The sequence below is a fragment of the Cotesia glomerata genome, linkage group LG4, assembly GCF_020080835.1.
Source record: "Cotesia glomerata isolate CgM1 linkage group LG4, MPM_Cglom_v2.3, whole genome shotgun sequence".
NCBI lineage: Eukaryota > Metazoa > Arthropoda > Insecta > Hymenoptera > Braconidae > Cotesia > Cotesia glomerata.
The window spans coordinates 10,884,578-10,897,383 of record NC_058161.1 but is presented as its reverse complement, the minus strand read 5'-3'; the positions used below and the strand labels follow the sequence as shown (position 1 = coordinate 10,897,383).

General features: G+C 28.8%; 3 protein-coding genes across 3 annotated transcripts; 2 read left to right on the top strand and 1 right to left on the bottom strand.

Annotated features, from left to right (window-relative positions):
* Positions 1-3,562: 3,562 nt before the first annotated feature.
* Positions 3,563-5,466, bottom strand: LOC123263072. The gene is made up of 3 exons (XM_044725610.1): positions 5,239-5,466; positions 4,762-4,957; positions 3,563-3,947 (listed from the first exon to the last, which is right to left on the bottom strand). The coding sequence occupies exons 1-3, from the start codon at positions 5,306-5,308 to the stop codon at positions 3,563-3,565; spliced, it is 651 nt and encodes a 216-aa protein (XP_044581545.1). The 5' UTR covers positions 5,309-5,466.
* A 1,144-nt stretch (positions 5,467-6,610) lies between these two features.
* Positions 6,611-8,428, top strand: LOC123263399 (ubiquitin domain-containing protein UBFD1-like). The gene is made up of 5 exons (XM_044726141.1): positions 6,611-6,719; positions 7,052-7,381; positions 7,473-7,663; positions 7,738-7,926; positions 8,003-8,428. Exons 1-5 carry the CDS (start codon positions 6,710-6,712, stop codon positions 8,111-8,113), a joined length of 831 nt encoding a protein of 276 aa, XP_044582076.1. The 5' UTR covers positions 6,611-6,709; the 3' UTR covers positions 8,114-8,428.
* A 2,504-nt stretch (positions 8,429-10,932) lies between these two features.
* Positions 10,933-12,744, top strand: LOC123263394. The gene is made up of 2 exons (XM_044726134.1): positions 10,933-12,271; positions 12,348-12,744. The coding sequence occupies exons 1-2, from the start codon at positions 11,498-11,500 to the stop codon at positions 12,561-12,563; spliced, it is 990 nt and encodes a 329-aa protein (XP_044582069.1). The 5' UTR covers positions 10,933-11,497; the 3' UTR covers positions 12,564-12,744.
* Positions 12,745-12,806: the final 62 nt, after the last annotated feature.

Here is a 12,806-nt window from a genome sequence, read left to right as displayed (position 1 = left end):
TTATAGTTCCAAATTTTTACTCAATTCTGGATATTAGATATGAATTCTAGCATACAAAAATTATTTTTAAAATAATTTTCAATTATAACGAATATTTGAATAACAATTATTTTTTTTTAGGTTCTGGAATTTTATTTTTGATCGGGGAAAAGTGATGGAAAAGTCAGGGAATTTTGAAATTAGTGTTCAGTCGCCACCCTGATAATAATAATAATTTTATGTATAAATGTTGGCGATCCAGCCATACACGATTTTTTCTCTAATTATTCATAATATCGTTAGCTTGTATTTCCTACCAGAGGCATAAACAATTTTTAAATTTTTTCAGAGTGGTTTTCAGTGACCGATTGTATATATAATTAGACCTCCACTCATTTAGCCCCTCATTATTAATTAATGTAATTTTTTATTATCTTAATCGTTTGATGGTCATTTGATAGTATATGATAGAATATTAAAATCATTTGATGGTCATTAGTTTATTTATAAAAAAAATTTTTTTAAATGAACCAAAAAAATTTTTTTTTGGCCCCTCAATTATGAAATTGTCGAACTTTTTTTTTTTTAATCAACTTAAAAACGTTTGATGGTTATTGATAGACAATTAGTTTTATTCAAATAGCAATATTTAATTAGTTATTAATAATTAACTTTATTCCACGACCCACGGGGTAATCATCTTGTTGAGATTCCTATCATCGCCACAAGAGGTATCTATTTTAGCGCCGTTTTTTTTTAATTTTTATTGACTTAGAAATAACAACAACAACAGAAATAATAATAATAATAATAATAATAATAATTTTCATTAGCCAAGTACGTAGAGAGGCTGAAGCAATTAAAGGCTCACGAATATCTGAGTATAGTATATTACACACCGAGGGAAGTAAAGTAAGAAATATCTCAGATCACATGTAATTGTTGGCCGAGGCGAAGCTGAGTTCAACAAATATGTGATCTGAGGCTTTCTTATTTACTTTCCGAGGAGTGTATGCTATTTTTTTGCTCGACGAAGGCCGAAAGTGGCAATTTCGTTTAGCGCAGCGGGCCGAAATTTGACGAATTTTACAAATAAAATGACAATAACACTGAATTATGCAAAAGTTATTGCCGAATCGATTAAGTAAATTGTTTAATTGAAATTTTTTTTATATAAAATAGAGATTAATTGATATTTTAGGTAGATATTACTGTCCAAGTCCTTACAAAATGCGATTTGTTTAGCGACAAATAATCAAACTTATGGCGAATATTTAGAAAGTTGTTATCAATATTTAATAGGTAAACGCCAGTCTGTGTCAAAGCCATACTTAAGGATCGACATTGCGCACTTAATTCACTGGATATCTTCTTTAAAATTTTTCACAAATGCGAAACCAGGCATTAAAGATTTTTATTTACGTGTTATTGGTTTAATGAGTACGATTGAATGTTTTGATGAATTAAAAAAACTGATGACAGCCATTTTTAAAATTTGTCAAAGAAGCCATGGCTGTAAAGAAGATATTCAGTGGATTTTATCGAAAATAGAAACTTTCAAATTTGATAGTACTATTGACTATAAAAGTCTGCGGGAAACAACTTTTTGTAGCAAAGAAAAAGAGTGTGACCAACATTTAGCTTGTAATGACAATGATAAAGAGGAAACATGTGATCAGGAACTTGACAACTTTATTGATAATCTTGCTAAAGAGACATGTATTGCTAATACGAAGTTTGATCCTGCAGTAAGTTTCGATGATATCAATCCATACCATTTTCCCAAATTTCTGAAAGAATTAAAACGTTTATTTAAAAAGTTTCCTGCTTGGACTAATGTAATGCGAACAATTTTTGACTCCGATATTATCGTTCCACCATCTGCAAGATCAGAAAATTATTTTAGGACAGCTAAAGAAGAGTTGTTGAATAATCATCGACCTAGTAGTATAATTAAAATACTTATAAAACACATGCGATCCTTAACAGCCCGAATGATAGAAGCTAGATCTGAAATTGATAAAAAAAAAACCATTAGTGTAATCAAAAGTTAATGTAAAAAACAGTACCAAAGCAAATAAAAAAAATAATGATGTATTGAATGCCTGTGAAAATTGGAAAAACAAACTGAACGTTGACAAAAACACAAATTTAACTTCCAAAGACAATGACACTCGTGAAATAACTAATTCGATTAGTTCACTTCCCATATCTATTGGTGATTCAACGGCGTCTAATTCTTCACTAACTGATTTGGCATCTGTAGAAAAACCTGAAGACTCACCTATTTTAGACTCATCACTTTTATCTTCTCCTAAACAAAAAAACAATTCTCCTCTATTAAAGTCTGGGTTATTCAAATCAATGTCTGAAAATAAGGTAGAAGATTCGTATCAACTTGAATCTCCATTATTTCAATCGACACCAGTAAAGAATGAACAAAATATTTTAATTTCATCGACTTCCAATGCACTTTCTTTCACTCAAAACGCTGACGATAGTTTTAGTATTATATTAGAATCACCTAAAAAATTTATTTTGAAAACTGAAAAACTACCAACAAAACGGAAAATCGTGCAGTCTGAGCCAATGGTTCACAAAAAAGAGGTAAATATGTCACTCCATGTCCTGATGTTCAAACTCTTCATGAAAATATTCTTAATAAAAAACTATCTAAAATGAAGAAAAAAGAATTTAATGAAAAGGGGAGTAGAAAAAAACCACGAAAAGTTAATAATTCTAAATATATGTTACTTAATACGTGTGGATTTGATAGTCTCTGTGAAATTTTTTTCATTCGGGTACTTAAATTTTAAAAATCTAAAAATTATATCGATTCACAGAGTCAATCCAAGTGTTTCTTTTTCATGCATTATAAATTATGCTCAGTTCGGAGCCTTAGCAAAGTTTTATCAAAAAAGAATCGAATTATTATTTGCTTTCTATCCGGGTCGAAATGGTACAATTAATTGTGCGGATGATATTAACTTATTAATGCAGCGGCTATTCGATAACGTTCCATATAACTCAAACATTGTAGAGTCTATTTGCACAAACTATTTATGCAAAAAAAAATTAATAAAAACATTTGCAGTATTGAGCGTATCAGCAAAAAAAGTCTGGGAGAGTGGGATCGACATGTTACAAGACAGTGTTTCAGATGCATTAAAAGTAGAATCATCGATTCACTGCAAATCGTGTTCACAAAACTCTGTAACAAAATCTCTTTCTATTAATGTATTTTTATGCTTAGACATAAGTCATTTTTACATACCTTCGACTTCTCTCTCAAAACTTCATAACAATCAACGTTTAACGGAGAATTTAGGTGACATTCCAATAAAATTAAAGATACTTGATAAAAATTATTTATTATTTGGTGTAGTAGAGTTTGTGCCACCAGTATATTTGAATAAAGTTGGTCATTATGTAGCTTACACAAGATCAATCAATAATAATTGGGTTAAAATTGACGACTTAGTTTCGAAACCTATACCTTGTAATTCCAAATCAACTAATATTCAAATTGCATTATTATTTTATGTTTTAATTTAATAATATCTGTTATATTTTATAAACTGAATTATGGTGAAATGAAATAAAAATAAAGAGTTAACCTGTTTAGATCAAATTGTTTTTTTTTTATTTTATGCTTTATTAGTGATAAATTATAAATATTAACATATCTACCAAAATCTTTCTCACTAAACCTATGATGCCCTGAATCCAAACCTTGATCTTTCCTGATCAGCTGATCAACTCCCTGATTCTTAACTGGACGACAATCATCAATATAACTCTCGAAATTTTGGTCAGGAACAATGAACCGGTGGTGATTATCATCAAACAGCTGATCCAAACCTTGGTCCTTGTCAATCAGCATGTGGTCCAGATCCTGCTCGTTTTTCACTACAAACTTGCAGTTTTCGAGATTGAGGTCTGGTTCCCGACTCCCGGAGCCTCGTCGTCTGCAAAAAAAAGTCTGATAAAATCTCGGAGGCTTGAACGTACTGACGTGAGAACATAGACGAAGTGACGGTTATGGAGGAGTCTCCATAGTTGTCAGAGCTGGACTCTTCAGCGGGAGAGTTGGCGCTGCTCTGATGCAGGTGTTACTGGTCTTCCTGGACCTACTGGGACTTGGCTAAGCGCTTGCGGTCAATGATCGCTTGCTCATTCCTGGCGATCAGCAGCTCCGAAAGATTTTGACTGGTGAGCTTCCAATATCCAAACTCATTGAGTTTGTGCGAGCCCGACTAGAAAAAAATCTGAACTTTCTTTGAAACGTGCGACAACGCGTCAAATATCGTCCCCTTCCAGATTTTTTTCTGTTTGACGTTTTTCAGGAAGAGGATGCTCAACGAAGGCGTAAGATTCAGGTTCCAGTGGAAGTACCTCCGGTTACTAATACCTACAGAATTGGCTCACAAATTGTATAGCGTTAGGATCGATGCCTAACCAAGACATCTTCTGTCTCACCAAGGTCTCTTCCTTCAGAAGGGTTGTTGTGGAGATCATATGTCAGCGAGCAGTACTTGAGGAGACTCGGTTTGTATTCTGGCGAATCTGATGAGTCTTTGGATTCTTCTATCATTTTTACGTCAATATTTCTTATGCACTGTCGGGTTAAAATTAAAAATTAAAAATTTTAATATTAAACATAAAAATACCTTAGTAAATCATTACTAAAAATAAATAATAAAGCATTGAATATCCACTTCAATTAAAATCTTCAATAGAATAATTTTATTTGATGGAATTATTTATTAAAAAAAAACTTACGGGTACAAATGTATCATTGACAAGAGAGGAATCATTGAGGTCAATATTATCAGGGTAGGCCATCTGATTAACCATCGATACAATGGTAGCTGAAGATTAACTCGCATTACATACACCAGCACGAATCCTGGAAATTCTAATGTATATCTCGCTTTCACAAAGGATTTTGTGTCTTCTGGTCTCTGCCTCAATGTCACTATCAAAAAATAAGCAAAAATTAGTTAAATTATAATTAATAAATTGTAAACAATAAAAATGGGTCAAAATATAAAAAAACATTTCTGTATTTGGATAGTGACAACAGAATTGAATATACCCGTAAATAATTATTATGGAAAATAATTGTGATATGCTGTGATGTGATTAAATATAAAAAAATTTGCCAGGGTGTTAATATATTGGCGATAGATGTTAGCATTAACAGACGATACATAAATTCATAGTCAGAACTGATGTAATGTTTATAAACATACGTACATTTTTCAATAGAATCATTGGTAAAGAGTGGCGTGTCGTCGTGAGTAATTTTTGGATCTAGGACTTCCATTGTCAATCACAGTATTAAGTGACAATTAATTAAATTCACTAGGATGTTGTGACGCACTGGAGCTAAAATAGTGGGACTTGTATTGCTGGTTTCAGGATCGTCCCCGACTTTATTAAGAACTTCCATAAACATGAAAATCTTGGAGTTAATTTAGGAAATCCCAGAGCAATTAAATTGTCTTAGCACTTAATTTAATAGCAAAATCTTTGAACTTGTCATAATCCTCTTTATTATTGATTAGTTTTTCAAGATAAGCATAGCTGAATGCCCGAAGAAACAGTTGCCATCAGATATAATCCGTCTTATAAACGAGTATATAACCCCCAACGCTTTAGTTTTTGACAAATACACTTGGACTTCTGGGTACTCGCGTTCAAGATTCTTTAATGATTTTCTTCGCCAATATAAAGTATTCATTCCAAGATCTCTTTCTCAATGTTCCACTGCTGTTGAAGGATAAATTCAACTCGATTAACAATATTTTCAGGTGCTACAGTTAATATCGTGTCATCCATGATTTAGTGAACTGATTCATAACAATGTTTTTATTTTTATAAATACTTGTAGTGAATCCACAATTATTGGATACGATAAAAAAACTGCTTTTCTCTATTAGTATTAGATAACTTCATGAAAGAAAATTTACTGTTTAATTTTAGAATTATATAAATAATAATTATTATTTCATAATTAAACATTTAGCCCAAATAGAGTAACCATAAAAAGTTTGTTTACATGGACATATACGCATGTATCTTAGTATGTCTCACTATGGCTTGTCCTCATGTAAAACTACAATGAAATTGTCGCGACGATGACGTCACAATTGTCATTCACAGGTCCAAAGGTGCAAAATAATTATTTATATTATTAATTAATTAAAATCCGTTTTATGCACAAAATAGCTATCATTCCTAATAGAAAAAAGAATGAGCAATTTTTTGGCGCCTATTACGATAAAATTAAGTTCTCACAATCAGAGATAATTGGAAATTAATTTTTGATTTTTTAATTACGATTAATTAATTAATTATTAATTATAGCAGTAGAGCAATTGTTTATATCGAAAGAGCAATTCATGAGCAATTTTTTGGCATATGGTTTTTGAAAAAAAATTAATATTCGGCGCCAACTTGGTTACGGTCGAAAGAACTACAGTAAGTAAAGTTTTCAATAAATAAAAATAACATCCACTAGATGGAAGCATAACAATTATAAGGGCTAGGGAGATTGCGTTTCGTTATAAAAGTTATAGAGAGCGCTCAGATCGTCAATGATACCAACAATACGTTTTTATTAATTATTTTCAGTACGGTAGCACTGAAAAACCTCTAACCAAATTGCCCATCTGCGTGGGACCCCGCTGACCACACTTAACCAAACTTATCAAAACTGTTCATCATGGACGTAGGTACGTAAGCACAATATTTATATATTGTATTATTGTTTATTTTTTGTTTTTAATTCTTATTATTATTATTTTCAATCTAATCTGCAAAAATGATATCTTTTACTGAAATTGTTGAATTGACAATAAAATTTTTCATAAAAAAAAAATGCTTGTATTTAAAATGTTTGTTTTGTTTTTGTTGAAATTATTGCATTAAAATATTCTAGTCAAGTTTTGTGTTTATGACATCAATGATAATCATATTTATAGTATATTTATAGATTCATAAAGAATTATTAACAGTTTACATATGAGGAAATGGATTGTTTTTTAATTGAATTTTATTTTAATAGATACGGAGAAAATTGATGGTCATGAAAATCATAGTGATAATTCATCATGTTCTGGAGCAAAATTGAGTGAAATAACTAATACTAATGCAGTAGATAAAAATAAAATAGAAGCAGATGAAGAAGAACCCAGCAAAACTACTGAAAATATAGACTTTAAAGTTATTTACAATAAAAAAAAAATTGATATTACTTTTCCTCTTGATGGATTAGTTATCGATTTAAAAACTCACTTACAAAAAATAATATCGGTACCAAAAGAAATGCAAAAAGTTATGATCAAAGGTCTAGCCAAAGATCAAGACACTCTTCGTAGTCTAGGAGTTACGAACGGTAAGATTCAATTTTATAAAAATATTAAAACAGTGCTATCTAAACATTTTGATGATAATTATTTTAATCTAAATTTTTTATTATTTCGTAGGGGCTAAAGTTATGATAGTAGGGTCCAAATTAGATGACGTACTATCAGTATCTGTTCCCAATAAGCAAGAAGTTCAAGATGAAGCTGCTGAAGCTTCTAGTAAAGAACCATTGACACAACAGAAGATACATAAAAAAATTTTAGATAAAGGCGTACCTGAAGATGCTATGCCTGGAATTATAAACGTTAAGGTTTGATATCATTACTTACTATTGATATTTTTACCCTGATTCGTTTAAATTTACAATAAAGTATTTGATTTTAGGATCCTCTTCCAGATTGCCCACTATCAGGAATGCTTAATAAATCTGGTGGTAAAGTTAGATTAACATTCAAGCTAGAACAAGATCAGTTATGGATTGGAACTAAAGAAAGAACTGATAAAATATCAATGAGTTCAATAAAAGGAATTCACAGTGAACCAATTCCTGAGTTTCCTGAATATCACATAATGGTTAGTGTTGACTAATTTATTATTGTAGACAAGTAGTATTTTAATTATCATTTTTATCACTGTTCATGATTTTTAGGGAATCCAATTAGGTACAACAGAAGCATCGAGATATTGGATATATTGGGTTCCAGCACAATACATTGCTGCCATAAAAGATGCTGTTCTTGGCAAGTGGTGTTATTTTTAACTGACTTGTTTGTGTCCAACTCTTATGATATATAAAATATTGAATAATTTGCGATTATTAATTATCTACATCGTCATAACAGGACTATACTAGTCACGCATTTTTATTATTATTATTATTATTATTAATACGGTTCTAAAGCTATGTCGTCTATCTTTTCATAAACGGATTAATAATTTAAATATAAATACGGAAAAAGTAAAATTGGTCAGTCATCAATACACTTTCTCAAACGTTTTCTCGTTAAAAAGTGTAAATTTATATGAAATAAGGTAAAAGCCCCAATAAATGATCATGTACCAGTATATGATCATCTATTGGGGCTTTTACCTTATCATTGAAAAGATATTCGAAAACAATTTATATTTTTTCATATGTTTTGGCCATGTATAAAATTGAAAAAATTAAGAAAATGATAATAACTTTCAAGAAAACGTAATTTTAATGCTTTATATTGATTGTTCAAACAAAAATGTTTGTAGAGAAATCTTGAAATTCAAATGTTTTATTTAAAACAAAAATTATTTGTTTTGAATTTACAATATCTATAAAAGTTTTTATTCCAATGAAAAATTAAATATTGTTAAATATTTATAGTTAAACAACAAAATAAATCAATGAACCACAATAATACTAAATATTGTTCGAAGTTCGCTGTACCCACTGATAATTTTGATTTCTGATAATTTACGAATGAAAATTTTTTTTCTATTATATCATTCAACAAAAATATTTATAATTATAATACTAAACTAAGATCTATCTTCCAACGTCTCAAAATTTATAATAAATATTTCTAAATAAATAATTTATTAATGATACTTTTATATTAAAAAGAAATAAATAAAATTAATTGAATGTTATCCTTACTTTGAGAATCAATTATTTTACGTATATTGATATTTCCTAGAAAAAATTTCAATTATAAAAATTATTATAAATAAATTTAGATTATCACTGTGTCCCGTTGCTTTATTTACTGCAAAAAAAGAAACTATTAGCAAATTAATGAAATTACTATTTTTTAAAATACTTGTGGTAGAATTTAAAAATTTAAATGATGAAGTAAACGAGTACCCAATTAATAAGAACACTCGATGATAAGATTTCGTTTCAAACTTAAATATCGTACTTTAAAAAATTACGAAAAAGTTATTGTTACGATAAATCACTTGTATGTTTACATTAAATACATAATGTACGTATTATTATCGCCATTTTATTTTTCGTATATACATCGAATGTAAAAACTACATTACTGTAACAATCACCACGTTCTTACCAGCGAAATGTCAAGTCAACATTAGATAAATTTTTTGTTTATCATTAATATAATTAAAATTTGGTAATAAATTTTTTTATATTATCAAAAATCTTAATTATTTAACGCATTAGATATTTATGAACAAAACAATATTCTCCAAAATAAAAAAAATTAGGAAAACGGTTGACCCTGAAGAGAATCCCTGCAACTTCCTGCTAATTCCATACCTATAAGCGTTTAAAATAACAATTATGACGTTTTGAGCTCTTCATGTTTTTTTTCAACTCTAATAATCATTTAATTTCATCAAAAATAATCCAAAAAGAAATATGGAAGTTATGTAAAAATAAACACTTTTTGAAATTTTTCGTTCACGATATTTCTCGAACGAATCAACCGATTTTGACCGGAATGGCGGCGATCGGCGTGGTTTCTAAAGGTTTAGTTTTTGGAGTTAATCGATAAATTTGAGTTTTTGGAGAGCTAGTTCAATTTTTAGAATTAATCGATAAAGCCGTTTAAATGTTATTTCAAAAAAACCACATTTGAAAATATTTTTTTTTTTTAATTTTTTTGAGATATCTCAAAATCTATGAGTTCGAATCGGTTCAAATTCACAGAAAATCGAAGTTTGAGGGAAATCTTTCACACACACACACACACACACACACACACACACAGTGACAACATCGCGGGAGCGGTCAGTGAAGCTTGACCTTAAAACGTTAAGATCTGATGAAAACTCAATTTTTGCAAAACGGGGTAAAACCAATAACTTCTCGATTTTCTTAGCGGGAAGTTAAAAAAAAAAAATTAATTTTGCAAGTCGCTCTAGTACTTATATGTGTTCAGAAACTTAAGATATTATTTTTAAATCTCAAAGCTTAAAAAAATACTTATTGTTACCGCAAATTTCTAAAAAACGAAAAAATAAATAATCATAAGGAATAACTTTAACTCCTAGTCGATGTTATTTATTCATTTGGTTGCAGCTTATGATCCGAGATATGATATAAATAGTACAACTAATTTGAATAAATTCTGTACCAATAGTCAGATCTTAGATTTTAAAAACTATTAGGACACAATCTCTTTTTTTATACTTTTTTCAGAATAACAAACGCATTAATTTTAATTTTTGGTGATGTATAATATTATACTTGACGAAGATTTGTAAAAAATTATTGTTAAATTTCAAAATGATCAGTTATCTAAGAAAAAAAAAAAGTAATACCCAGAAAAGTATAAAATGTCGATTGTACTTCTATAAAAAAAGTAAAATAAATTCAAATACAACGTACAGTAGTTAAAAACCATTTTGTTATCAACATAGCATTATAGTTATCTACTTTTAACGAAATTGAGTACATATATATTTAATAATTGCTGATTTTTTACATTATACTACGGATTACAATATAATTTGTGTAAAATAAAAAAAAAAAATATGTATATCTATTATCATTTTCAAACAAAAGAATTTTAAGTTTATATAACATAAAAAATAAAATAAAAAAAAAAAAGGATGTTTCTCTATTATCAAGTATATAAGAGCAAACAACTTGCAGCACCATAACCATAGACAAACTCTTTTTCATTCTTTCGCATAGTCTTATTCATAAATTCATCTCTTTTTTTTTCTGAACAGCCATCTGGAATATTCACAGATCCAAATAACATTCCACCAATGGCAAGAAGAAATTTAAACCACGTGTGATCAATATTTTCCTACTCTAACATCTTTCTCAGTTGAAGTTAGTTAAGAAGAGTCCGACACTTGTACATATACGTTTAAACGTCAGTACTAGTGTTTTCCTTTTTATAATATTTACAAGCATTTAGTTTATTTATTTATGTTTAATATTTCATAATATTATTATTATTTTAAGTAAAGAAGATTTAAATTCTCAATATGTTCGTGTATTTTGAGCGTGTTTATGAAAATATGTTGGCCTGATAAATGAATGAGAAGAATTCCTGCGTTAGATAAAAAAATCAGCATAAGATAACGCCAGTAATTAATTAAAAAATGGCTAAAGCATTTACAATCGATATTAAAAAAAATCTAAGTTTCAATAAAAGATGACAATTGCTGAATATTTTCCATTAAGTTTGATAAAATGGATAATAAAACAAATAAAAAAGACCAAATAATATTTATTAAAAAAATATTTACTGCTGTAACTAAAGAGTTTTTGTGTCAAGGAATTGAAATAAAAAATTTAAAGGAAGTAGTTAGATTAAAAAATGATAAAACTTATAATAAATTAACAATTTTACATCTTTCTATTTATAAAAAATGTATATTAACTATTCTATTATCGTTTATAATATCAATTTTTTTTTATAACTTAAGTCTTAACTTTTCAATTCATTTCGTATTCGAAAAACGTTGTTTTATTCCAAATAATTACTTTGTGTGGGAATTTACAAGACCAGTATCAAATTGTGATTACTGTCGAGGTGTGATTAACGCTTTAATTATGAATAATCTTACAAGGGAGGAATTTGCGCCTTACGCCTATTCATCAAAACCAATGATTATAAAAAATGCCGCTCGAACATGGAAGGCATCAAAAATGTTTAATTTAAATTTTTTTAACAATTTATATGAAAGTATTGACGGTGCTTATGAATCTATTGAAGATGAATGCCAATTCTTACACTTCAAAAGTAATTTTTCATTATTGAAACAAGTTTTAACAATGAGCAAACAACAAGCATCTAATTATTTAAACAAAAATCCTTGGTATGTTGGATGGAAAAATTGCCATCCACAAGTATTAGACGTAATGAAGAAATATTATGACTCACCTCATTTTTTGCCACTTGATACAGAGATACCGCAGACAAATTATATTTTTATTGGGTATGACCAAGGAGCAAACATGCATGTAAGAATTGTTAACACTTTCATTATTTTATGTTGTATTATTTATAACTTGTTTATTGACATTTTTTCCATTCTAGTTGGATTACATTCCTCGACTGATGTGGCAAGGACAACTCGCTGGAAAAAAAATATGGTCAGTTGCTCCAACTCCTGAATGTGATAGTGTCTGCAAACGTTTTAATTTTTCGGTAGATACAGGAGATATAGTATTGCTTGATACTAGAGTCTGGTATCATGCCACACTCATCAAAGATAATACTTTAAGTCTTACTATTACATCAGAGTATGGTTGACAAAAGATATTTTTCAATTTATTAACAATTGATTAATTTTTTTAATCGTTTTACAAATATACATTCTTATTTTTTACTTCAATTCAGCTTTGTGAATACTTACTTAGTCAATACCATTGTAAAAACTAAGTAAAATGTCCATATTAATTTTATATGAAATAAAAAATATTACTATAATGGTTCTAAAGATCTTTTTATTTAAATAATTATAAGATACATAAAAACTGTAAAATAGGGGTAGCA

Excerpts from the sequence above, each read along its gene's own strand:
- LOC123263072 (XM_044725610.1), bottom strand. The coding sequence starts at position 5,308 with ATGGAAGTCCTAGATCCAAAAATTACTCACGACGACACGCCACTCTTT. Across the intron at positions 4,958-5,238 it reads CAATGATTCTATTGAAAAAT|TGACATTGAGGCAGAGACCA; the intron begins GTACGTATGTTT and ends ATTTTTTGATAG. Across the intron at positions 3,948-4,761 it reads TCAATGATACATTTGTACCC|ACGACGAGGCTCCGGGAGTC; the intron begins GTAAGTTTTTTT and ends TTTTTTTTGCAG.
- LOC123263399 (XM_044726141.1), top strand. Across the intron at positions 7,382-7,472 it reads TAGTCTAGGAGTTACGAACG|GGGCTAAAGTTATGATAGTA; the intron begins GTAAGATTCAAT and ends ATTATTTCGTAG. Across the intron at positions 7,664-7,737 it reads CTGGAATTATAAACGTTAAG|GATCCTCTTCCAGATTGCCC; the intron begins GTTTGATATCAT and ends ATTTGATTTTAG.
- LOC123263394 (XM_044726134.1), top strand. The coding sequence starts at position 11,498 with ATGGATAATAAAACAAATAAAAAAGACCAAATAATATTTATTAAAAAA. Across the intron at positions 12,272-12,347 it reads ACCAAGGAGCAAACATGCAT|TTGGATTACATTCCTCGACT; the intron begins GTAAGAATTGTT and ends TTTCCATTCTAG.